This window comes from Tasmannia lanceolata, unplaced genomic scaffold (genome assembly GCF_043159265.1).
Source record: "Tasmannia lanceolata isolate RefF3 unplaced genomic scaffold, GAP_Taslan_0.1 ptg000006l, whole genome shotgun sequence".
Taxonomy (NCBI): domain Eukaryota; kingdom Viridiplantae; phylum Streptophyta; class Magnoliopsida; order Canellales; family Winteraceae; genus Tasmannia; species Tasmannia lanceolata.
Window position 1 is genome coordinate 45486659 of NW_027518683.1, and position 27475 is coordinate 45514133.

At 39.8% G+C, this 27475-nt stretch overlaps 2 protein-coding genes across 6 annotated transcripts in view; one reads left to right on the plus strand and one right to left on the minus strand.

The window, feature by feature from the left end:
• Positions 1-31: 31 nt before the first annotated feature.
• LOC143880360 (MLO-like protein 12) lies at positions 32-13928 on the plus strand. 5 transcript variants are annotated; one of them, XR_013251663.1, is made up of 9 exons: positions 40-597; positions 1334-1391; positions 1533-1750; positions 1892-2008; positions 2817-2877; positions 2980-3068; positions 5059-5133; positions 12719-12797; positions 13792-13928. XR_013251663.1 is itself a non-coding variant. In XM_077383275.1 (8 exons), the coding sequence occupies exons 1-8, from the start codon at positions 466-468 to the stop codon at positions 11846-11848; spliced, it is 1158 nt and encodes a 385-aa protein (XP_077239390.1). In that variant the 5' UTR covers positions 32-465; the 3' UTR covers positions 11849-11979. The 5 variants fall into 5 exon arrangements, 4 of the variants coding, with proteins under 4 accessions (XP_077239390.1, XP_077239389.1, XP_077239391.1 ...); XM_077383275.1 differs by lacking the exons at positions 12719-12797; positions 13792-13928 and adding an exon at positions 11399-11979 and having other exon boundaries at positions 32-597; positions 1575-1750; XM_077383274.1 differs by lacking the exon at positions 13792-13928 and having other exon boundaries at positions 35-597; positions 11399-13125.
• LOC143880359 (serine carboxypeptidase-like 27) overlaps positions 12261-27475 on the minus strand; it is a 26595-nt gene continuing 11380 nt past the window's right edge. The window contains exons 8-9 of the mRNA XM_077383273.1: positions 13773-13878; positions 12261-12832 (exon numbers count right to left, since the gene is read on the minus strand). Coding sequence (XP_077239388.1) covers positions 12689-12832; positions 13773-13878 — 250 coding nt within the window. The 3' untranslated portion in view covers positions 12261-12688. The remainder of the gene's footprint in view (positions 12833-13772; positions 13879-27475) is intronic.

Consider the following 27475-nt stretch of genomic DNA (forward strand, 5'->3'; position numbering starts at 1 on the left):
TCCGTTTAAGAGGAAGACTTATTTAAAATTTTAACAGTTGGACTTCAAGGAGTGCAATAGAGCCGTAATTTTTTTTTTCTTAGAAAAAAAAAAGTACAGAAGTGTAAGACTAATACTTCTTATGGAAAATCTTCTGAGTCTTTCTTTCGTTTTCTATTAATTTTCCCTACTTTCCCGGCGTGTTCCTCAAGTCAACCCACCGCTTTGATCCAGTCATCTCTTCCCAACACTAACAACTTACTAAGTCAAGTCTCTTTGATTCTTTTTTTTATGTTTCAATATCTTATCTTCCTTTTATAAGGATCCATCTTTTCTTTTGATTGATTACTAAGAAGAATTTAAATCTTCAGCTTGTTAATATATTGGCTTTTTTATGAAGACTGTGATAAGAGACTAGTGTTCGTTTCCTCACTGAATTTGTTTAGTTTTTAATTGTCTTTGATTATTGTGAGTGAGAGGTTGAGTATGGCTGGAGGGGGAGGAGGAGCAGGTTCACGCTCTTTGGAGCAAACACCGACATGGGCCGTGGCCATAGTCTGTTTCGTGCTCGTTGTTATTTCAATTCTAATAGAACACATCCTTCACGTCATTGGAAAGGTATGATATTCTGCCCTTGTAGGGTGTTTGACAACCATGTAAAAAAGTTTTTCCTTCTAAAATGACAAGTACTGTTTGAATTTTTGTTTTACTAGGCCATGTTTAGCTATAACCATGCATATTTTTTCCATGGAGTATTAGCTTACCAAGTGTTAAGAAGGGTAGGGAGTGTGGGAGAGGGAGAGAATTGAGAAGGCATGGATGAGGAGATGGTGCCTAGTAGTAGTAGCTGACAAATAAGGAAAACAAAAACTCTTGCCTGCCAATTCTCACCATCTTGTCACACATGTCCTCTCAATTCTCTCCTTCTCCCACCCTAGTTGTCGATCTTTCTCTAGTGTAAATGAAAACCAATAAGGTGATCGAAGTAGTCTATTCCCCTACCATCGTATCGAAGGGCCTATTTTCTTCTTTATTTTATTGATTTTCTTCTTACTGTTATGAGCCTTGGCACAATAGTAAGGTTGCTCCATTGTGACCTGGTGACCCCGCAATGGCGGTAGCCTCGTGCACTAGGCCGCCCTTTTTATTTATTTTGCCTCCACTGCTTAAAAAATGAGAAACCTCAATTTTTTCATCAGTCTACCACCACTTGATAAACTAATAATCCATGGAAAAAAAAAAAAAAACTTTCATGAATGCCAAACGCGGCCTAAACATGTATTTTATATATGTCCTACAATCTAATTAATTTTCTCTTAACTTTGCTTAATCGAAATCAATACGACTTGTGCAGTGGTTAATGAATCATCACAAGCGGGCACTCTATGAAGCACTCGAAAAGGTCAAATCCGGCAGGCCATCGACTCACCTCAATCATGCATACATATTTCATGAATCTATAATTTTTGATTAAATGGGTTCTGTGGAATTATGGGATTTTAAGTTGGACTAAAATTTCTAACTTTTTTTTTTTCATTCGTACTTTTGTATAGAGCTTATGCTGTTGGGATTTATATCCTTACTCCTAACCGTAGGACAAACCCCCATTTCGGAAATATGTATACCCATGAGTGTAGGTAACTCATGGCATCCATGTACAAGGAAATATGAGATCAGTACTAGTACACGTAATTTGATTTCAAATTCGGAAAATAACAGCCGGCGAATCCTGGCCGGAGGAGGAGGGGGTTCAGACAAATGTGCGCCAAAGGCAAGTCATAAGTTTTTCGTGTTTGAATGGTCACTTTTGTTTACAGTGTAACTTTGAAGTGCATAGAGATGGAGTTGATTTTTGTAGCATTTTTTTTTACTAGAGATTGAAAGTGGTGTTGTTGGTATTTAACTTTTGCAGGGAAAAGTTCCGTTGATTTCGGCTCAAGGGATCAACCAGCTTCACATTTTCATATTCGTGTTGGCCGTTTTTCACATCCTCTATTGTATAACTACTATGGCTTTGGGACGAGCAAAGGTACCCACTTCTTTCTTAGCTTACAATTGGTCTCTTTCGGTAACTATCTACAGAAGGCCCTTCTAATCGCTAGCTTCCACTATTACTCTATCAAGCATAGATTACAAAGTACAATATCACAAAAAAGTCTACGAATGAGATATTTTAATATTTTCATCTAAGATAGAAACCATGCAAATTTCTCATGAAAAAAATACCCTAACTTTTTGCTTTGGTGCACATAAAAGGAAGGGTTGATTTGACATTTCCTCGGGTTGGGAAAATCCAATCCTATTTAATTTCGTGATGGGTTAGGGAGGATGCCCCAACCTGATTGACACAAACCCGGTCTACATCTCCTAATTTTATCGTGATTTTCAAAATATGAGAATTATGTTTTTATTTGTATTTTTTATGTTCGTGCTCTAGACTAACACGAACCCAATCTAACTCAACCCACGACCCAATTTGGAAAAGAAGACAGGTCAGGTGTTCAAAGATTTGGAGGTGGGTTGGGTCAGGGTTGACCATCTTCGACCCGAGGCTGAGGTTGAGTCGGGTTAGGGTGCTATCTTGGGTTGGCCTAAACCTGACTCAACCAAGCCCGAGTTGCACCTTTAACTATAGTCGTCGATAGCATAAAAACATTCATGAAATACAATTCAAGACATAAATACAAGGGGAAGAGAGATATGTCAATAACATACATAAAATGGAATTAAAGACATGAATATAAAACGGGAAGAGAAATTGGTCAGTATGTATATTTTTGGATATTAGGTATAATAGGGAGTGAGATTTGTGACTTGGATTTTCAATTGGGTTGCAGATGAGAAGCTGGAAGAATTGGGAAGGAGAAAGCAAAAGTGTAGAATACCAATACTCTCATGGTAATAACAAAAAAATTTCTTCTTTTTAAATGTTAGAAATGAAAATTGGACTTTTGTATATAATATTTGTGTTTGATGAATATAAATGGTTTTGTAAAACAGATCCGGAAAGGTTTAGGATTGCCAGAGAAACATCCTTCGGCCGACGTCACTTGAACTTTTGGAGCAGGTCACCCATTCTCATTTGGATTGTAAGAACTCTCTCTCTCTCTCTCTCTCTCTCTCTCTCTCTCTCTCTCTCTATATATATATGTATATATATATATATATATATATATATATATATATATATATATATATATATATATATATATATAAGTGTTCTTGTGCAGCTGCACATGGAGCTTCCCTGTGCTTAAGTGGTTTAAAAAGCCACTGATTAGCTCGTATAGCAGGTCCACCTCTGTGGGGTCCACAAAAAGTGACCAATCGGTGGCTTTTTAAGCCACTTATGCGCAGGGAGGTCCCTGCCCAGGAACCCTTTTCTCATATATATATATATATATATATATATATATGAGACAAGGGTTCCTGAGGTGGCACTAGGGCTACCTTATATGAGGTAGCGCTCACAAAACATAAGGGGCCCACTTTGTTTGGATGATCCAAAGCATTCATTTGATAGGCCCTCACATAGATAGGGTGCCCACAAAAAATCAACTTCATAGGTTCATCATAACCCTTCCACTTATGGAGGTTTAAATGGACGGGTGTAAACCTCCATAAATCTAAACCTCCACAAATGGAAGGGTTAGGATGATCCTATGGACCTGATTTTTTGTGGGCACCCTATCTATGTGAGGGCCTATCAGATGAATGCTTTGGATCATCCAAACAAAGTGGCCCCCTATGTTTTGTGAGCACCACCTCAGGAACTGTTTACTATATATGTGTGTGTGTGTGGCGAGGGGGTGTCGAATGGTCGAGAACACCATATCAACAATGATCTTTTGGTTTATAGGAGATCAGAAAATGAGATCTACCAAGTGAAATTTTGTTTTAATGGTTAAGTTTTATTGAAGAGAATGAAAGAAAGGAGCCACGACCGAGATGGTGGAATCAAAAGGAATACAGCTGACAGAGAGAAAAAAACATACAGAAAAACACAAAAGTCCCCAAAGAGGAAGGAAATCAAAGATCTCTAAAGCTTCCTTTCCCCTCCCGTTCTAATTGAAGGATCTCTAAAACCAAACATCTCTAAAATCAAAGGAAAATTGTGGATCCAACGTGTGGCCCACCTCTTCTTTTGTGGTTACAAATTAAAAAGAGGTTAGGAAGACAAGACAGTGTTAGGGATATTCCTAACAGCCCTCGGCATCACGCCATGTGCCTAATTATGCATTAATAAATCTTCTATGATTAAAGTGCCCTTATTATTTCTATAAAATCAAAACATAAACCCATTATTTCTGTTAGAAGCGATGTTTCCAATTAAAAAACTAGGAAGTTCAAAATTTGTCTGCTGACAAAGGGAAAATTTTAAACGAGGAAAAATGATATTTCCACCCATTATAATTTGCCCTTTCCTTGAAAATGACTGTGCTCCTATTCCTACTTGTTTGAGTGGAATACTTAGTGGGTCAAAACGCTCTGCATGGTACTTGTCTTGGCCGCGTTTTGACCCACCCGTGTTCACTTTTTAAACCAGGAGCAATTAATTTCGGAGTTTTTATATGTTGAAAGGCCTTATAGTCCATTATTTTTCAAAAAAAAGGAACATATGGTCCACACCATACACCATACGATGATCCAAACCGTCCATAGGTTGTGCCCCAAAATTCATTTCCATAGGTTGGTCCTAACCATCCGATCTATAAAGGGTTAAGATCAACCCTCTAATGTGCAGTTGATACAGCTCAGCCTAATACCCACCTTACATGCATGTGGCATGTATATGGTGATCAGGATCGGATGATCTTTGAAATTTTGGTCGATGACCCACAAAAGGTGGAGCCCACAGTTTGAGCAATTTCAATCTTCATATACATATGTACACGTGTATGGTTGAGCTTGAGGCTAGCGATGATCTGGGGAGGTCCTACTCAACTCAGGTCAACTCAACTAAGCCTTTGTCCCAAACTAGTTGGGGTCGGCCTGGGGAGGTCCACTAAGCACCTAAAATGACCCTATTTTCATCATTGAATGAGACCTAAATTTCAAAGCCTTTTTTCATATTTGCAGTTGTGTTTCTTCAGACAGTTCGTGCCCTCCGTTGCTAAAGTGGATTACTTAACTCTGAGACATGGATTCATAGTGGTAACTTATATTAATTGAATGAAATTCTTATTTACATAGTCTTAGTGGGGTGTCTAGCTATACCATTTTGATTGACTGACTAAAGAAAGCGAGCTGAAAGGCATTCTGCAGGACAAATAAATCAATGCTTAATAAGGATTCATAATGCATGTGCATGGGAAGAGAATATGAGAAACAAGGGAAATTAAGCATTGAGCGATACGTGAAAAAGAACGAAGTGGATAAGATAGAGTAGAAGACGCGGGCTATTGAACCAGAAGTGATCATCCATGGGCTCGACGACTGGGACGCCCTTGATAACATCTCCGCGATCTTGAATATGAAGCGCCATTCTTGTGATTATCACTTGAAGCTTTGTTCCCACCAATAGAATAACCTTCCAATTTCGACCAAAATTATTATTATTATTATTATTATTAATCCCAGCCATCCACCATCATCTAAAAGATGAAATTAAGAAGCTTCAAATGATACGTACGATCAAAGGAATGAAAGGTAACCACAGGTAGGAATTCCACCCTGTCAAAAATAAACACAAGCACATGACAAATTTGGTCAGCTTTGGACATACTAGAAAAAATAATCGAAATATGAAGGGTGCATTTTTCCTACTTTGGCACCATCTATTCAGATCTAGGATGCTCCATCGGAATTTATGGCTTTGTCTAAGACACATTCTAAAATAATTTCGGGCCTTACGATGTGGATCCAATGGATACGGTGTTGTTTCCGAAAGAATTTCGGATCGATCTAATTGTTGTTTCCAAATCCTATTAATTAACATTCAGTTGTTATTTCCAAATCATATTAGGGCCCGTTTGGATACCTCATATCTTGCATTTGGATTTTGAATTGAGTTTTGAATACAAAATGAATAGATCCGGCACCTCATGTTGAGGGAGACAGAGAGGGAAGGGGGTACTTCCTACTGGAGCGGAGAGGTTGAGTAGCAAAGAGAGTGAAGTCTCGGGTGAAGGAAACTGCCAGATCTGTGGATTTCCAATTACTTATTGCCACAACATATTCCCAAAGAATTTGATCCGGATCCAAATCACAACACAAAAAGAGCTGCATATGTGAGAAATCCAAAATCAAAATCTTCTCGGCATCCAAACGGGCCCTTAAATAACGTTGGGATACTTTGGACCGTATGGGTCCATTGACATGCTAAGAAAAAAGGATGGTATTATGGTGGTGCAATTTAATAAACAACCATTTACAATGATACAACCACAATCGGAACAATAAGTTACACTCTTGGAAGCACATTTTATTCCTTCGAACCACAGCGGATCCACATTTTATACCTCGGAACTACTAGGGAACCACATTTTATACCTCGGAACCATTACGGATTCACATTTTATACCTCCGAACCACTAACGAACCACATTTTCTACTCCAAGACCACTACGGAACCACATTTTCTACCCCGGAACCACTAAGGAACCACATTGTATACCCCGGAACCACTACGAAACCACATTTTATACCCCACAACCACTATGGAACCACATTTTATACCACGTAACCACTACGGGATCACATTTTCTACCCCGCAACCATTCCGGAACCACATTTTATACCTCGGAACCACTACGGAACCACATTTTCTACCCCGGAACCACTACGGAACCACATTTTATACCACGGAACCACTACGGAACCACATTTTATACCTCGGAACCACTAGGAAACCATATTTTCTACCCCGCAACCACTCCGGAACCACATTTTATACCTCGGAACTACTACGGAACCACATTTTCTACCCCAGAACCACAATGGAACCACATTTTACACCCCGGAACCACTACGGAACCACATTTTATACCCCATAACCACTATGGAACCACATTTTATACCACGTAACCACTACGGGATCACATTTTATACCCCACAACCACTATGGAACCACATTTTATACCACGTAACCACTACGGGATCACATTTTCTACCCCGCAACCACTCCGGAACCACCTTTTATACCTCGGAACCACTACGGAACCACATTTTCTACCTACTTATCCACTACGGAACCACATTTTATACCCCACAACTACTATGGAACCACATTTTATACCACGTAACCACTACGAGATCACATTTTCTACCCCGCAACCACTCCGGAACAACATTTTATACCTCAGAACCACTACGGAACCACATTTTCTACCCCTGAACCACTACGGAACCACATTTTATACCCCCGGAACCACTACGGAACCACATTTAATACCTCGGAACCATTACGGAACCACATTTTATACCTCGGAACCACTAGGGAACCACATTTTCTACCCCGCAACCACTACGGAACCATATTTTATACCTCGGCACCACTAGGGAACCACATTTTCTACCCCGGAACCACTACGGAACCACATTTCATACACCGGAACCACTAGGGAACCACATTTTATAACCCGCAACCATTGCGGAACCACATTTTATACCTCGGAACCACTAGGGAACCACATTTTCTACCCCGCAACCACTACGGAACCACATTTTATACCTCGGAACCACTAGGGAACCACATTTTCTACCCCGGAAACACTAGGGAACCATATTTTATACCTCGGCACCACTAGGGAACCACATTTTCTACCCCGGAACCACTAGGGAACCACATTTCACACACCGGAACCACTAGAGAACCACATTTTATAACCCGCAACCATTGCGGAACCACATTTTATACCTCGGAACCACTAGGGAACCACATTTTCTACCCTGCAACCACTACGGAACCACATTTTATACCTCGGAATCACTAGGGAACCACATTTTCTACCCCGGAACCACTAGGGAACCACATTTCATACACCGGAACTACTTGGGAACCACATTTTATAACCCGCAACCATTACGTAACCACATTTTATACCTCAGAACCACTAGGGAACCACATTTTCTACCCCGCAACCACTACGGAACCATATTTTATACCTCGGCACCACTAGGGAACCACATTTTCTACCCCGGAACCACTAGGGAACCACATTTCATACACCGAAACCACTAGGGAACCACATTTTATACCCCGCAACCACTACGGAACCACATTTAATACCTCGAAACCACTAGGGAACCACATTTTCTACCCCGGAACCACTAGGGAACCACATTTCACACACCGGAACCACTAGGGAACCACATTTTATAACTCGCAACCATTACGGAACCACATTTTATACCTCGGAACCACTAGGGAACCACATTTTCTACCCCGGAACCACTAGGGAACCACATTTCATACACCCGAACCACTAGGGAACCACATTTTATACCCCGCAACCACTACGGAACCACATTTTATACCTCGGAACCACTAGGGAACCACATTTTCTACCCCGCAACCACTAGGGAACCACATTTTATACCTCGGAACCACTAGGGAACCACATTTCTACCCCGGAACCACTAGGGAACCACATTTCATACACCGGAACCACTAGGGAACCACATTTTATACCCCGCAACCACTACGCAACCACATTTAATACCTCACAACCACTAGGGAACCAAATTTTCTACCCCGAAACCACTACGGAACCACATTTCACACACCGGAACCACTAGGGAACCACATTTTATAACCCGCAACCATTACGGAACCACATTTTATACCTCGGAACCACTAGGGAACCACATTTTCTACCCCGCAACCACTACGGAACCACATTTTCTACCCCGGAACCAGTAGGGAACCACATTTCATACACCGGAACCACAAGGGAACCACATTTCATACACCGGAACCACAAGGGAACCACATTTCATACCCCGCAACCACTACGGAACCACATTTTATACCTCAGAACCACTAGGAAACCATATTTTCTACCCCGCAACCACTAGGGAACCACATTTTATACCTCGGCACCACTAGGGAACCACATTTTCTACCTCGGAACCACTAGGGAACCACATTTCATACACCGGAACCACTAGGGAACTACATTTTATAACCCGCAACCACGACGGAACCACATTTTATACCTCGGCACCACTAGGGAACCACATTTTCTACCTCGGAACAACTAGGGAACCAAATTTCATACACTGGAACCACTAGGGAACCACATTTTATACCTCGGAACCACTAGGGAACCACATTGTCTACCCCGTAACCACTAGGGAACCACATTTCATACACCGGAACCACTAGGGAACCACATTTTATAACCCGCAACCATTACGGAACCACATTTTATACCTCGGAACCACTAGGGAACCACATTTTCTACCCCGTAACCACTACGGAACCATATTTTATACCTCGGAACCACTAGGGAACCACATTTTATACCCCGCAACCACTACGGAACCACATTTTATACCTCGAAACCACTAGGCAACCATATTTTCTACCCCGCAACTACTACGGAACCACATTTTATACATCGGAACCACTAGGGAACCACATTTTCTACCCCGGAACCACTACGGAACCACATTTCATACACTGGAACCACTAGGGAACTACATTTTATAAACCGCAACTACGACGGAACCACATTTTTTACCTCGGCACCAGTAGGGAACCACATTTTCTACCCCGGAACCACTAGGGAACCAAATTTCATACACCGGAACCACTAGGGAACCACATTTTATAGCTCGGAACCACTAGGGAACCACATTTTATACCTCGGAACCACTAGGGAACCACATTTTCTACCCCGGAACCACTACGGAACCACATTTCATACACTGGAACCACTAGGGAACTACATTTTATAAACCGCAACTACGACAGAACCACATTTTTTACCTCGGCACCAGTAGGGAACCACATTTTCTACCCCGGAACCACTAGGGAACCAAATTTCATACACCGGAACCACTAGGGAACCACATTTTATACCTCGGAACCACTAGGGAACCACATTTTCTACCTCGGAACCACTAGGGAACCACATTTCATACACCGGAACCACTAGGGAACCACATTTTATAACCCGCAACCATTACGGAACCACATTTTATACCTCGGAACCACTAGGGAACCACATTTTCTACCCTGCAACCACTACGGAACCACATTTTATACCTCGGAACCACTAGGGAACCACATTTTCTACCCCGAAACTACTAGGGAATCACATTTCATACACCGGAACCACTAGGGAACCACATCTTATACCCCTCAACCACTACGGAACCACATTTTATACCCGGGAATCACTACGGAACCACATTTTATACCCCACAACTACTACGGAACCACATTTTATACCTCGTAACCACTACGGAAACTCACTATTAGACAGTTGGAATGAAAATCACTGCTTACAAGGATCCTTGAAACCATACTTACTGGTTTCAAGGGTTCGAAAGTCTCAAAAATCCCAAAATAAATGGTTATGCCTCTTTCCCTTCTGTCAAAAGACTGCAAAACATAATCGATAACGCTCATTCTCCCAACAAAATCAAATGAAACCCTTTGAAAACAAAAATAAAACCTTTGGCCACCAAAATGAAACCCTTCAAAACCTACAAATCCTGAATGAAATCCTAACAAACCACAGTTACACCTTTCAAAACAAATGGAACCCTTTCGAACCCTAAATGAAACCCTAATTTCGTTTCTAAAATTAATTTCTTTCAATCCATCGAAACCCAATAAAACGAAAATCAACATAATGAAACCCTTTGCAAACCATGGATAAACTAGAAATCAAGTGAAACCTTTTGAAACCCTAACACAATTTCAATAATGGTACCAAGTATTTCATATCCAACACCCCAAGAAGAAAACCCAAAAAATGATACCCTACATTAAATGGTTTAAAAAATACCTTGGAAGAGTTGAAGTACTGTTTTTGGCAAGATGAGCTACACTTTCCAGCGACATGCTTAACTTCCCGACGCGTATGCAAGCTTCCCGGCAACAATAGTATTTTCCGGCGAGGTAAGAGGGAGAGAACGAGTGAAAAATGTTTCAAACGACTGCAAAATGTTAAGAGAGAGTGAAAGTGTAAAACGTAAGGTTATATGGATGGAAGGGTATTTTTGTAAACTACTCTCCCAACCGTACCTAACAGCCCTTTTCTCATGAATTTTAAAACCCCACCCTTCATTCACAATTTCACAAAAGCATTGCATTTTTCTCATCATTTGCCCTTGAATATATATCTGTGATTAAGGAAAAGAGGGGCATTGTGCCATTGTGTATGTTATCGGTGACATTTTACGTAACTGGGGGGCTGTCATTTGGTAAAAGCCATTTGTGGATAAAATTAAGCCACAATGACAGGCTCCACCTCCAAGATGGGTAAAGCTGAACTTTGACGGAAGCTCTGTAGAAAATCTTGGAAAAGCCGGGATTGGTGGAGTTATTAGAGACGCTAATGGGAGCATTTTGATGACCTATTCTGGGCCGCCAGGGATATGCGAAGCGAAGGTGAGGGCGCTGTTGTTCGGATTTAAATGGTTTGCTGCAATTAATTTAGGCCCGTTGATTATTGAAGGGGACTCATCAAACACTGTTTCCTGGGCTACAGAGCATTCGAGAGGCCCTTGGAGGAAGCATAACTACATCGCTGAAATACGTGATTTGGTTAGAATTATACGCCCAAAGATCGAACATAGAAGGAGATCCGCCAATGAAGTGGCGGACCAAATGGCTAAGCAGGGGGTTAATTTGGAATCAATGTCCATTGTCAGACCATCTGTTGATAAGGGAACTGGGGAGGATTTGATTTAGATCTGATGTTAAATGTATTGAATGTCTCCATGAAGGAGTAAGTATTATGTATCTTGGCGGGACTACTTGTCCCCACCGGGTGTTGTTCGTTTGCTATCAATAAATGTTAATTTTCAAAACAAAACAAAAAATTCCTAGAAAAATATTTTTCCTGTAATCTGGCCTAAGAGTCAAGAATTCTTTAGAAATTTTACGTAACTTGCAAACAGGATTATGTAAGTCTATAAATTTTTGTCAAATATTTTTCAGCAAGAAAGCAGGGAAATAAAAGAAAACTTAGAAATAAAATTCCTGCTTCCCTTCTTTATTTCCTTCTTAACCTCTGTTCTATCCTCATATCTTCCAGCAATTGTATGATTGGTGAATTGACAGATTTTTTCTGTGATGAAACTTCACAAAAAATGGAGATACATTGTCTTCAAACCCTTTTTTTATATATATATTCTATACTTGATGAATTTATGAAGATGTACCACATACAAGAAAACAAAACCTGTTATGTAGAAACATGATTCCTTCCCTTATATCAAAGATTAAGCAAGAGCATGATATCCTTCCCTTACCCTGAATCACTGTTGACCAGCCTTGAGTGTTTATACATGGTCCTTCAATAGATGGTACAATCAATGGAGTGGCTGTTAAAAAATACACTAATCCAAGCAGAGAAATCACTGAATCATAAAAAATGGCACTAAAAGAACATATACTGCGAGGCACCTGAACCGCAATACTCAGGCATGAATGGCAGGAGTATACACTATGGAAGGAAGTTGTCCTTTTATTCTCTCCTTTCACGTTTTCTGTAATTGCTATTACTCTGAATCAATCAATAGCCTATGATTAATTAATGGGCATTGGCTTATTCTGTAGGAATGATCTAAATAGTATAAGAGCTTGTCGAGGGCGATGGAGTGGAACCTCGTGCCCTGCACCTGTTATAGTTACAAAGGTAAGACCTTTGTAGACTTGGCTCCACCCTCCAACCTGTTGTGAGAATAAAGTGGTCAAGGAGGAAGAAGAAAGAGAAAAAATAGGAAAATGATGTAAGAAATTGGGCAAGGCAAGCCAATTAAGGCTTTATCTGGAAGACTTATTTCATCGCTTGTGCAGGTGACATGGAAATAAAGTCTCAAGGATACACAATGCCCACAAACTCTGGATCCAGGGCAGCACCCCATGCAAAAGCTATTTCTAAAATCGGGTTTTAAGTGTCTTTTGTAGTCGACTAAAAGATATTTATGGCATTCTTAAGCATCATTTAAGACGTCTCTTAATTAGTAGGTTGTTACCATGTCAACGACCGCAAAATGGCTGTTAGCGCAACCACTGCAAAAATGCTTAAAAATTTAAACTTGTTTTGTGACCATTAGTCTTAAACAGTTACTCCCTTATTTTATTTTTCTTCATTTATTTCTTTTTTTTTCTTATACATATTATATATATTATTACTTAATTACTATATTCCTGAGGCTAGCCAAGTAGACTTAGTGTGAGAAGGAAAGAGGAGAGAGCTCATATTTATAGCATCTTTCCACTCTCCACTTTTCCAACCCAAGCAATTGATTTACTACCCACTTATGTACTTGCTGTGGAACATCTTGTCCCCACCCTGATTATTAATAAAATTGTCATTTTCAAAAAAAATAAAAAAAAACCCAAGCAATAGGGATTAAACATCTCAACTAGCTTTTCAATTTTTTTGTCTTATTCAATACTCAACTCAACTCAACTCAACTCAACTAAGCCTTTGTCACAAACTAGTTGGGGCCAAAAAAAATTTCTTATTCAATATGGGACAATTTTTATCTTTGAAAATGCACCCACATAGGTCACAACCACAGAAAATAGAATAAAAAAGGAACACATGAGAAGATGCCAATGCATAATCATATGGGCATCCTAAGCTACTGTTTCTCAGACTGACCTTTCCCTTGTCATACCAGGGATACCAGTTGATAAGGGTTGGAAGCTTGAGAGCATCAATAGAATATCTGGTTGCAGTCAAAGGGACAACTGAATCTGTGTCCCCACTGGAGAGGAGTTCCAATTTCAAACCACAGTTAGAGACAGTCCGCATGAGAAAGAACAGAGAATAATTTGTTGAACTAGAAACAACTTCAAATAATATGCTGAATAACTATTGGAACTAAATAATTGCACACAGTATATGTATCTAAAGGGATATGTTATTGCCTCCAAAGCTAATATAGAACTGTGTTATTAAAGGGATTTATTCTCCTAGAACATTAGATGAAGAAGAGGATAACCATAAAGCAAATTTTAATAGTCTTTTTTTATTGGCAAATTTTAATACAGTTGCCAGTGAATTTCAGATGGTTTGACATTAATTTATAGAATAAATAAAAAAGTTGATAAAGAGAATATACGACAAGAAACCTATCAGAGAGAGAGAGAGAGAGCCTATAAAACCACATCATAAATCTGCAAGTAATTAGAAGCAAAGATCTGTGCAGGGGGGGCTGCACATTATAGTAACCTTTAATTTCGTCTCTAAATTTAGCCATGCATTGTAAAACATTAGCTTGGATTGTTAGTGGTGTCAAGATTCAAGAATCATCACTCAGGGAGATGAAAGTAATTCTTTCAAATTCACAAACCAGAAATAGTAGTCTCAGCAGAAGAGTTAGAAATACAAATGCTGAAATACAGTTGCAATGGTCTTTTTTCTTTAATGATAGGAACTTATCAAAGAGTGGAACCTATGTGACTTAAGTGAAATGATGCCACATTAGGTCACACATGTATAATGAGTTGGTGTCATTAGTGATAATGGCACTCCAACAATAATGATGCCAGCAATTGATAATGACACCCTTCAAGGAATATCCAATGTAATAGACCCTCCTTCATCCTCAGCCATTTTATGAGTGGAGCTCTGAAGATAGGTTCTTTGGATATTCGTTGGTACACTTTCTTGGGTTTCAATCCCTATCAAGACATCTCCCTAGATAATTTTTCTTTGGATGTTCGGTGGTATACTTTCAGGGGTTCTCAATCCCTATCAAGACATCTCCCTAGAATGAGAATGAGAAATCCCTTCCCATACAAAAGAAGATTTTCTCTGGGGGTCATCTAGGAAGATAGATACTGATAAAGAGGGCGATCACCCTCAAAGACGGTTAAAAGAATTTTACCAATGTTCATCAAGCTTCAGATTAAAGCCCCTATAAAATTAAAGATTATGAGGTCAATTGATTTGCGGGTTACTACACAATTAGATCTACAAATTGTGGCATCATTCTTCCACATAATAGTTTCCCCAATGCACTTCTTAATGGATTCTCCAATTAATTTTCAACTGGTTCCAATTACTCTTCAAGTAGTAACGTCCATAAAGCATTAGGATACAATCGCATTGAAACTATCACACCAAAAGATAATCAGATCATCATGCCTTCAGATTTGTGAGTCATCAAGCTAGTGGATGTACAAATTGCTGCCCTGATTGACTATACAATTCTGTTTACGGTGTTTATCCAACTAAATACAGTAATTGATCTCCATGTTGTCACCTCTGTGGATCTTAAGATCATGAGAATAAATTAAAAAGGGAATTCATTTCATGAAAGCCTTTTACAAAAGAAGATATTAACATCCTTTTAAGACTCAAAGGAGTTATTCTCACAACAGGACTCTAGTATAAAAGAAGAGTCAACTCATTAATATTATCTCCAACTCCAAGGAGTTCCTGTTCCGAGAGAAATCTTACAAAAGAGATAAATTGTTGACAATATCTACAACTCAAGGGAGTTCCTATCCTGGAAAGACTCTTTTACAAAAGAAGAGTCAAATTATTAATATTCTCTATGAATCAGAGTTCCTCTTCAGTGAGGATTATTATTTTTTTTTAAATAGAGTCAAATTGCAAACATTCTCCATGACTCAAAGGGAATTGCTCTTCCGAGAGACTTCTTTTACAAAAGAAGAGTCAAATTATTAATGTTCTCTATGACTCAATGAAGTTCTCTCCTGAGAGGATTCTTTTACAAAAGAATAGTCAAATTGTCAACATTCTCTATAAATCAAAGGCATTCATGTGAATCATGTCTTAGAGGACTCTTTTACAAATGAGTCAAATTCTTAATATCCCTAACTTAAAGGAGTTTTACACCTAGGAAGATTCTTTTACAAAAGAGTCAAATTGTTAACATTCTCTAAGACTCAAAGGGGCTCTTCCCGATCGACTCTTTTTTCAAAAACAATAGTAAAATTATTAACACTTACTACGACTCAAAGTTCTTCTGGGAGGACTCTTTTACAAAAGAGGAGCAACATTCCTTACACGTCAAAGTAGATTCTCTTATAGGACTCCTTCACAAAATGAGTTTAAAATGAGTTTGCCCAATGCATGCAAAATGAGTTTGAAATGAGCATGATGGGAGAACTTAAGTTCTTTCTTGGCCTACAAATACATCATTTTAAGAATGACATTTTATAAACCAAGAGAAGTACACAAAAGAATTGTTGAAGAGGTTTAGGATAGATAGCTCACCAATCAAGCCAACTCCAATGACCACATCCACCAAACTAGTGAAAGATGATGTTAGCCCATCAATTGACCAGAAGAAATGTAGAGGTATGATAGGTAGCCTATTGCATTTGACTGCTAGGAGACCGGATATCATGTTTAGTGTTTATTTGTGTGCTAGATTCCAATCAGACCATAAGGAATCCCATTTGTTTGTAGTTAATAGAATATTCAAATACCTTAAAGGAACCCCCAGCCTAGGTTTGTGGTATGAAAAGTCTGATCATTTCAACCTAGTTGGATTCTCAGATGCTGACTTTGCTGGTTGTAGGATTGACAGGAAAAGTAAAAGCGGCACGTGTCAGTTTCTTGGGAGATCCTTAGTTTCTTTGTTCAGTAAGAAGCAAAATTATGTTGCCTTATTCACTACTGAAGCCGAATATAGTTTCTTTGTCAGTTTCTTGAGAGATCCTTAGTTTCTTTGTCAGTTTCTTGGGAGATTCTATATTGTAGCAGGAGCTTGTTGCGCACAAGTCCTCTGGATGAAGAACACCCTAATGGACTATGGTTTAAACATCAAGCATGTTCCAATCCATTGTGATAACAACAGTGCCTTATTCACTACTGAAGCCGAATATATTGTAGCAGGAGCTTGTTGCACACAAGCCCTCTGGATGAAGAACACCCTAATGGACTATGGTTTAAACATCAAGCGTGTTCAAATCCATTGTGATAACAACAGTGCCATCAATCAGACCAAGAATCCAATCCAGCATCCTAGAACTAAGCATATAGAGATAAGACATCATTTTCTAAGGAATCACTCTTTAAAAAGCGGTATTTCAATTGAATATGCCAATATAAATAACCAACTTGCGGATATCGTTACAAAACCACTTAATGAAGACATATTTTGTGATATTAGGAGTGTACTAAATATATGAAGTATGGATCAAGTAAGGGCCCGTTTGGATACCTCATATTTTTTATTTGGATTTGGAATTGAGTTTTGAATACAAAATGAATAGATCTGCCAGCTCATGTTGAGGAGACAGAGAGGGAAGGGGGTACTTCCTACTGAAGGGGAGAGGTTGAGGAGCAAAGCGGGTGAAGGAAACTGCCAGATCTGTGGATTTCCAATTACTTATTTCCACAGCATATTTGGAAATCTGATTTTTTTCACTATCAGTCGCTGATTCGGAAATCAAGGATTTGATTCGGATCCTAATCACAACACAAAAACGGCTGCAAATGTGAGAAATCTAAATTAAAATCTTCTCGGCATCCAAACGGGCCCTAAAAGAATTTGACAACCTTATTTGATGTGAATGATTGCTTGGCATTGACTACATGATAAAGATGTTTAAACCTAAGCTGAAAATCACTCAATTGGTGCTTATGCCCTCTTACAAGGGGCCGGTACCGTCACCTATAATTAAAACACCTGATTACTTGGCCATGTGTCAACATCTACATCATGTTTATGTCAAATGCCTAATATGTATGTGCTTGGTTTTGTTAGAACGTCATTCAAAATTTCAAATACACTGAAAACTTGCAACAAAACAAAAGGGAGGGGAGTACATGTAAATCTTTGTCAAATCATCACTTAGATCTCATCCCACTAGGATCACATAGTCCAAAAGGAAGGCAAAAAGGGAATGAACAAGAAAAATCACCCAAAATCGATCAAAAATCCTAGTTTTAGAATTTTTGCTCGAATTCAGGGTTCAGACGCCTGAACAAGGGACTTCGGGCGCTCTAACATCACAATTCCAGTTTTTTTAAATGGAACCGATGTTTTGTTTACCCCCAAACCTAAGGTTTTCACTACTGTCGTTCCCTTTCTCTCTTTCTCTCTTCGACCTCTCTCTCTCTCTCAATCTCTCATTTATCTTCCATATTTTCGCTTGATTCTCGATTCCCCTCCATCAAAATCAACTATTTTCTACTCTAAAACCCCTTTTTCACTATTTTCTCCCTATTTTTACAAACCCTAAACCTCCATTCTCATTTTTCTCTTCAAACCCTAAATCCTTTTCCTCAAAACCATGAAAAATCCTATTTTTCTTCTTTTCCTTACTCCATTTATTCTTCCCCTCACCAATCCTAAACTATTTCCATCAAAATCTCATCTTTTCTCACTTTTTCTACCTAAAACACCAAAAATCCCTAAAACCCTGGCTTCAAAGGATGCATCGCACCAAGAGATGCCCCAACCGAGGTACGTCCCGCAAGAAAATAATGTTGAATGTTCGGATGTCTATCGTGCCATTGGTAGACAGGATGCCCCTTGAGGGCCAGAAAGATCTTTCCTGCAATGTTCTCCATTCTGCTAGTAAAATCCTCCACAAGTTTATCACTCATGACATTACCCCTAGAGGCGGCAACAGTGATAGTATTCATCCCTTTGAGGCTTTTCTTATGTACCGTCTTCACTCTGGCCTCCCTTAGGGTACATCCACTTCAATGTTATGGCATGCTTCTTACTCACGTCTTCAAGAAGCAAAAACTTGTTCTAGCTGCTGAAGAATGGATCTGGGCTATAACTCCTCTGAACAAAAAGTCCATCAGACTCATGCACTTAAATAGAGATCAGCATGCACGACCTCCTCCTCCTCCTCCACGAGAGCCTACACCTGAGCCACAGGAGTATCAGCATGATCAGGGCATTTCTCGCAAGGAGCTTTGTGGCCATCGTCAGTATCTTGATCAGAGAATCAGCGATCTTCACATCTCCTTGGACGCACAGCAAACAGACCTGCACAGTGATTATCGTACCGTGATCTCTCGTCTCAACTCCATGAAGGAGACCATGAGGTAGGACTTCTCTGGTCTGCGCACTCATGTTGACACTAGTCTCGACGAGTTAGGATGCCAGCAGAGCCACCTCCAGGAGCACGTCACTTCACTATGGGAGCACTACCACCGTGAGCATCCTCCTCCAGCTCCATAGATCTTCAGCTCAGCTCTACAAGCCATTTTGCCTTTCATGCTTCCTTTCACATATTTTCTCATTGGGCATGTATATGAGTTTGTTTTTATGTTTTGTCAGACTCTGTTTGTGTATTCCGTTTCTATGGTATGCAAGTACTGAGGCTCGCCTTTGGCTTGATGATTATGTATGGCCGGATTGGTATTCCTCTATGTTTTGACAGACTCTGTTTGTGTATTTCGTTTCTATGGTATGCGAGTACTGAGGCTAGCCTTTTGGCTTGATGATTATGTATGGCCAGATTGGTATTCCTCTATGTTTTGACAATGTATGGCCGGTTTTGTTGATGCTTCATGGTTACACTATATATGGATGATTCTCTATGTTTTGGATATGTTTTGGCGTTCTACTATGTATGGATCTTCATATTTCTCTATCAATGTATGGATGTTGATGGGTAGCTGTGTTGATGATTAGTTGGTTGTTTGCCATGATTTGGTTATGAATGGATATTCATGTCTATCCTTGGTTTGGTTTGCCATAGTTTTATATCCATCTTGTTTAATCCCTTTTTGTTTATGTCAAAAGGGGAAGAAAATGTGGAAATGATTGTAATGTTCCCCTACTTCTCATTTATAGATGCTATTACTAAGGGGGAGCTCAAATTGAGGGGGAGCATATGTAATTTGTTTTATTTGATAAATCTCCCACCTCACAATCAATTTAGGTTTGGCATCATCAAAAAGGGGAAGATCGTAAGCCTCACGGTTCAACGATCACCATTGTTTTGATTGATCACAAACCCAAATCGATTGAAACTTGTAAACTAATGGTTTGCTTTTAGCATTGTGGATTGACAGGTCACTATAAGTGTACTCCACAAGCAACTCATATGGGAAAGGCCCATGACAAGCATATCAAGGATTAACAAAGGTTCATGACTGGAAAATTCAAAGTGAGAGCAACCTTACAAAGATCCAAAGTCACCATGCACTCAAGATTGTCAAGTTGAAGACCTAGGACATATTTTTATGTTAGAATGTAACTCAATCCTCTCTATGTCTAGTTGGTATTCAAGGCTCGTAAGACACCCTAACAAACGACCATAATACCTTAAAAATTACTTTGAATTAAACACAAGGCCCCCAAAAATTTCAAATTATTAGTGTGTGTTTTATGTATTTTTGGGCACCCGAAGGAGTGCTCGAGCGCCCGATCCGGGAACCCGAAGGTCGGCTCGGACGCCTTATCCAGGCACCCAAAGGGTGACATTCGAGCACCTGAATGTACACACAAAAGAGAGTCGAACCACCCCAAGTCTCAGAGACGCCCAAAGATTGGTCCGAGCACCTGAATCGGGAGCCCGAAGACCTCAGTTGGGCACCCAAATGTGAAGCCAAGAGTTTAGCCGAATGGCCCTTAGTCTCAGAGACGCCCGAAGCTTGGTTCGGGCCGAAGGCAGTTTTTCAAATTTTTTATATTTGTAATGGCTCTTTGTTGGGGCACCCGATGGCTTCCAAGAGTCTTCCTAACTAGCAGTTGGAAGTACAAAAAGGGCAAGTTTTTGTGCTCTATCTATTTAAATGCCTCTCCCACCTCATCTAATCTTCTTCCAACTATTGATTATCAATTATTAAGGCTACCTACAACTTGTGAATCATTAATTTGGCATTAAAGACCTCACAAACCCTCTTGAGCTTTGATTTCACCATCTAAATCTTTAAGAGGATTTGAGCTAGGATATTTGTAATCTTTTGAGATAGTGAGGGAGTGTTCTTCATTGTATTATTTGCCTTCCAAGAGGCACAAGAGAGATTTTATCTTATTTTTTTTAAACATTGTAAAGAAGGGTTGTTATTTGTTACCCTTGGAGAGAGTTTAAGACTCGACTTGTAAGGTGGCCTCGGATCCGGCCGTCGTGTGGATTAGAAATAGTGAAGAGCCCGAGGAGACAAATTTGGAAGAATGGAGTAGGTCGGTTGTGGAGGACCGAACCACTATAAATCTTGGTGTCTTGCAACTTTTTCGTACTCCTCCTACTTGTGCTTGGTAACATATTTACTTTACTCATTTTTAATTTCTAATTAACAAGGGTTAGTTTAAAGCTTAGAAAAACTTCAATTACATTTGCAAATTTTAATTACCCAATTCACCCCCCTCTTGGGTTGCCTTTGGGATTTCAACTTGCCTTCTCATCCACTTGTTGAACTTGCATGCTTCTCAAAGACATCTAGGATCCTCACTGTCGTGATGTGATGAGTGATGAATTTAATGCTCTTCTTAACATCAACACAGACCTTGGTTCCATCTTCATTAGCCTTCAAAATTGGTGGATCTATAAAATCAAATGTGGATCTAATGGAGCCATTGAAAGCTTTAAAGCACATCGTTTTGCGAAAAAACACAATTAGAAGTCGAAACTTGACTTTGTAGAGACCTTTAGCATTGTTGTCAAAATTACTGTCATTAATAGAATCTACTGCATCTCACGAGTCACGACTAGTTCCTACATCGTTCGGCATGGGCCACTTCATGAAGAGATGTAAATGATCCATGTCCAACTATCAGGCTTTGTGGATCCATCCCTCCCAAGATAGGTTTTCGCATTCACAGAACTATTGATGGTCTTAAACAATATGAAAATGCTTGGTGATTGAGAAGATGAGTGCAGCAAAGCCGGGATGGCAACCTGCTCAACATGGCTAGCATTGGCGTGGACGAGACTGGGCCCAGGATCGATAGCAAGGGCAAAGTCAACGGAACTAGATGGAGGAGGTGGAGCTACGCATAGCAAAGTGCTGTCTGGAGTCAATGGTACCACAATAGTCGAATTAATCATCCGTCTCCATCTAGGATGGTGGCATAGGCAGGGTTTCGGGTGGTGATGGAGGGTGAAGCCGAGGAAGATGGAGGCTATTGGGAATATTATTCAAAGTTTTGAAACCAAATTCAAATCTAAGAAGAGTTATATTTGTATTTGTTAGGAATATTACTCATGTTTTAAATTTAAATTCAAATTCAAATATAAGAGTTATAGTTGTATTTATATATCAATCCCTACAAATTTGGGATATATTCATTGTATCTCCTCTATATATGTAACATAGAGAACGGAAGGTGAAACCTCTCTTCAGGCGTGAAAGAAAAATGTCTGTGTCGAGTTTACTCTCTCTGCTTGAAAGGTTCGTCCACTTTGGGGATAACTCAGTTGATGAGTTTCAGTCTTTCAAAATCCTAATTTTGAGGAACCTTTAAATCGTAATCATCGGTTGGGAGTGGGTGATTCATCGAGATTCAAGCGGCTGGGGCACAGTAGAGCACGGAATGTGAAACATCAAGAGCTTTCAGAAAGGAGGAAGTGGCGCTGGAATACCTTAAGCTCCAATGGAAAAAGCTTCAAGAGGAGGCGAAAGGAAGGGAAGAATGTGGACGAGACAAAGAGGATGTTCTTGGATATTAAGAGGCGTGATGGTGTGAAAGGGAAGAAAGGGAAGAATCCTAGTAAAGTAGGCAGGGAGCTTAAATCCCTATTAAGTTAATTAGAAGGTTTTGAAGGCTGTACATACAGTTTTTTGGGAGCTTTGATGAGCCGCCTCTTTGGATGTATGTGGGAAGGTTCTTTCTCTGATTTGCTACCATGTGATAGTGTAGTTGGAAAGGTTGAAGGGATGTTTTTTTTTTTATTCTTGAATATGCTTGAGGGACATTGGTCCTTCGCTGCTCCGGTTTTTGTGCCACTAGATGGTCAATCTTTTGTTGTATTCTTTGGTGGGGGTTGCATATATGAGGATGGATGGAGATATGGTGTTGGAAGACTCATCCGGTTGAGAGTCTTGGTTTCAATGTTTGTTATGTGTGGTAGTATTTTCCGTGTTCGCGGAGTAGGGTGGAAGGCTACTCTGGGGTTTACGGGTTATATCTTTTGATGTTTTTATCTTTTTGGGTCATTGAAGAAGTCTCCTATGGTATGTTATGATGTAATGTAATGTGGCGGGGCAACTTGTCCCCATCACTTTATACATCTTATCCAATATGAATACGTATGTCATTTTTCAAAAAAAAAAAAAATATATATATATATATATATATATATAGATATATATATATATATATATAAATAATGTAACATAGAGAAGCAACTGCATCAAAGGAAATCAAAATTGTCATACCTTTTCTTTACACTGTATCATAAGTTTAGGTAACGATGCCCTTTGGCTTTTCTCCTTAATTTTCATGGCCACCATCTCTTCTACTCTCATGTCTCTGTCTTCTCCCACTTCTGATGGCTCTAGTTTGCACTACAACGCAGAGCATGTATGGAGTTCAATCGGTGCTTTGAAGATGGATATGAGTGGAAGGGTTAGTGGACTCGGCATTGAGTTGCTAAATCAATCAAATTACAAGATATGGAGAACATGTATGGAGTCTTACCTTGTGGGAGAAGATTTATGGGAGGTTGTTTATGGCAATGCCGTTGTAGCTCCGGAAGATACACAAGAAAATGCCGATGTATTGAAGGCATGGAGGATGAAGAATGCTAAGGCCGAATTTCTTTTGAAGCGGTCTATTTCACATGACTTGTTTGAGCACATCATTGGGTGTAAATCGGCAAGTGAGATTTGGATTACCCTTGATGGATTGCTAAACAAGAAAAATATGGCTCATCTACAAATGTTGGAGAATGAGTTGGCAAATACTACACAAGGTAGTCTCTCTATTTCTCAATTCTTTTTTAAGATTAAGAATCTTTGTTCGTAAATTTCTCTATTTGATCCGGAAGAGCCTATTTCGGAGGCACGAATGAAGCGGCATATTATTCGTGAGTTGAAAAGAGAGTACATTCCATATGTTACATCGATTCAAGGGTGGGATCGGCAACCTTCTTTGGTGGAGTTTGAGAATCTTCTTGCTTCACAAGAGTCTTTAGCTAAACAAATGACGGGTTGTTCAATATCCGAGAGTGAAGGAGAAGCATTATTTTCAAGCAACAAGAAGCCTTTCAACAAATATAAAGAGAAGAAAAAATTTCCAAGTAAAGGTGGAGAAGAAGGAGGATCATTCGTTATGAGTAATGAAAACCGAAAGGGTATCAAGTGTTACCGATGTGGAAAACTTGGGCATATACAAAAGAATTGTCGTGTGAAAGAAGGATAGTAATGTAGCCGAAAAAGTTGATCCAAAACATGAAGAAGATCAGGGTAGATGTTTCGTGGCGGAAACTACTACAGTGGGTGCTTTGGCATCCATCAATTTTGAGGATGATTGGATTGTCGATTCCGGTTGTGGGCATCATCTTACCGGCGACAAATCTAAGTTTTCAAAGTTCCGAAAATATGAAGGCAATGATGCTATCATCACGGCGGACAACACCATACATGCGGTAGAGAAAGAAGGGGTCATTACCATTAGTGGAGCGAATGAGGATCCTATTACACTTAAGAGTGTGTTTCATGCTCCTGGCATGAAGAATAATCTTTTCTCGGTGGCAAATGCAGTGGATGCGGGAAATTATGTTTTGTTCGGGCCTAAGGAGGTGAAATTTCTTCGGAATATTTCAAGCTTGAAGGCGGATATTGTCTATACCGGTAAGAGGGTTAAAGATTTATTTGTTTATTCGACTTCAACTTTATATGTTGATAAAATGAGTACAAATGATGGTGCTTCAATTGTCATGCTAGATTGGGTCATATTAGCATGGATAAATTGAAGGTCATGGTGATTAAGAATCTCATGAATGGACTACCAAATTTGAATTCTTTTGGTGGTGGAAAGGTGTGTGAGGGTTGTCAATATGGTAAAGCACATCGTTTTCCATTTGACAAGTCTCTTTCAAGGTGCAAGGCCCCATTGGAGCTTATCCATAGTGATGTAATGGGACCTTGTAGGACACCTTCACTTTCCGGCTTCCGCTATATGTTGTTATTTGTTGATGATTTTACTAGATTCACATGGGTGTATTTTATAAGGGAGAAATCCGATGCATTGTCTAAGTTTGTTGAGTTCAAGAAGACCGTTGAAGGTGTACTTCACAAGAAGATCAAGAGGTTGAGAACCGCTAATGGTGGGGAGTTTACTTCCGATGACTTTTCTATATTTTGTCGTGATCATGGTATACAAAGGGATCTCACTTGTGCCTATACGCCTGAACAAAACAGAGTGGCGGAGAGGAAGATAAGGCATCTTGTGGAAACTTATAAAAGTTGGTTGTATGCAAAGAATTTATCCAATGCCTTATGGGCAGAAGGTATGGCTTGTGCAACTTATGTGATTAATCGGGTGCCTCTTAGTCCGCTTAATATGAAGTCTCCTTATGAGTTGATGTTTGGAGTGAAGCCTAGTGTCAAGCATTTCAAGATTTTTGGTTCAATTTGCTATGTGCATGTACCGGATGAAAAGATAACCAAGTTCGATGCTAAGGCGAAAAAGTGTATTTTCATTGGGTATGATGAAAGGAACAAAGGTTGGAAGTGTATGGATCCTACAACTCACAAGTTCATTGTTTCAAGAGATGTTGTGTTTGATGAAGTCTCTTCCTATTATGGTTTGGATGGTGGTTCCACTAATGGCGTGGGTGTAGGTGAGCACATCCTTGTTGAGGTTGAGCCTCAAGCAACAATGAACTTGCCTTTGACACCAAATGCTCCAATGGAATTTGAGTCTTCTTCTTCTTTGCCGATGGGGGAGCAAGGTGATAGGGGGAGTGATGTTGCACGTCATGTTCAAGAAGATGAGCAAAATGAAGAAACTAATGAAGAGAAGTGTAGTTCATCACATCTTAGAAGATCAAAAAGAAAGATTGTCAAGCCGGCACGGTATCGGGATGAAAACATGGTGAGTACTTATTCTTATTTCCTTTTTGGTCCATTTGATGACAATGAGCCTTCTTGTTTTGATGAAGCAAAAGAGGTGAGAGAATGGAAGGATGTCATGGATGAAGAGATGAATGCACTTGTGAAAAATGAGACTTGGGATCTTGTTCCTAAGCCGAATGATGTGAACCCGGTTACATGTAAATGGGTGTACAAATTGAAGCGGAAAGCAGATGGGAGTGTGGATAGGTTCGTGAAAAATGAGACTTGGGATCTTGTTCCTAAGCCGAATGATGTGAACCCGGTTACATGTAAATGGGTGTACAAATTGAAGCGGAAAGCAGATGGGAGTGTGGATAGGTTCAAAGCAAGGTTGGTGGCTAGAGGGTTCTCTCAAAAGTATGGAGAGGATTATGAGGAGACCTTTAGTCCCGTTGCCAAGAAGACTTCCGTTCGAGTTGTAATTTCATTGGCCGCTTGTCAATGTTGAAAATTGTTTCAACTTGATGTGAAAATTGCATTTTTGTATGGTGAGATTGACAAAGACATCTACATGGAGCAACCGTTGGGTTATAATTCAAGTCATCATCCGACTCATGTTTGCAAGCTCAAGAAAGCTCTTTATGGGTTGAAGTAAGCTCTAAAGGCATGGTATGGTAAGATTGCCGAATACTTGCAATTTTGTGGTTATTTTGCTTCTAACTCCGATTCTAGTTTATTTGTGAAGAAAGACAAAGGCTTGCTTGTCATTGTGCTTTACGTCGACGACATGATAGTTACCGGCAACAATGATGTTGAGGTTGCAAAGCTAAGGGATGAGCTATCTATTCGTTTTGAAATTAAGGACTTGGGAGAGCTAAGTCACTTTCTTGGTTTGGAGCTGGAAACTTTGAAGGATGGAGTGCTAGTTTCTCAAAAAGGTTATGCGGAAAAATTAGTTTGAAGATTTGGGATAAGTGGAAGTAAAAGATCCTCTACTCCTCTTGATCCCAACATAAAGATAAGGCGGGGAGAAGACAAGCTTCTTCCGGATGCGCGGCCATATCGTGCTCTTGTGGGTAGTCTCATCTACTTGACTATCACAAGACCCGATATTTCTTTTTACGTTGGGCTTGTTAGTCGCTATATGCAAGCGCCTTAGAAACCACACTTGGAAGCGGCAAAGAGAATTTTGAAGTATGTGAATTCTACCCTTGACTTTGGATTGCTTTACAAGAGAGGGGTTGATTTTGTGTTGAATGGATTTACCTATGCCGACTATAGAGGGGACTTGGATGATCGGAGATCTACTTCCGGTTATGTGTTTTTGTGTGGATCGGCGGGTGTTTCTTGGTGTAGTAAGAAACAAGACTCGGTGTCACTTTCAACAACGGAAGCGGAATATAAGGCCGCCG

Excerpts from the sequence above, each read along its gene's own strand:
- LOC143880360 (XM_077383274.1), top strand. The coding sequence starts at position 466 with ATGGCTGGAGGGGGAGGAGGAGCAGGTTCACGCTCTTTGGAGCAAACA. Across the intron at positions 1,392-1,532 it reads ACTCGAAAAGGTCAAATCCG|AGCTTATGCTGTTGGGATTT; the intron begins GCAGGCCATCGA and ends ACTTTTGTATAG. Across the intron at positions 5,134-11,398 it reads TGAGACATGGATTCATAGTG|GCTCCACCTCCAAGATGGGT; the intron begins GTAACTTATATT and ends CCACAATGACAG.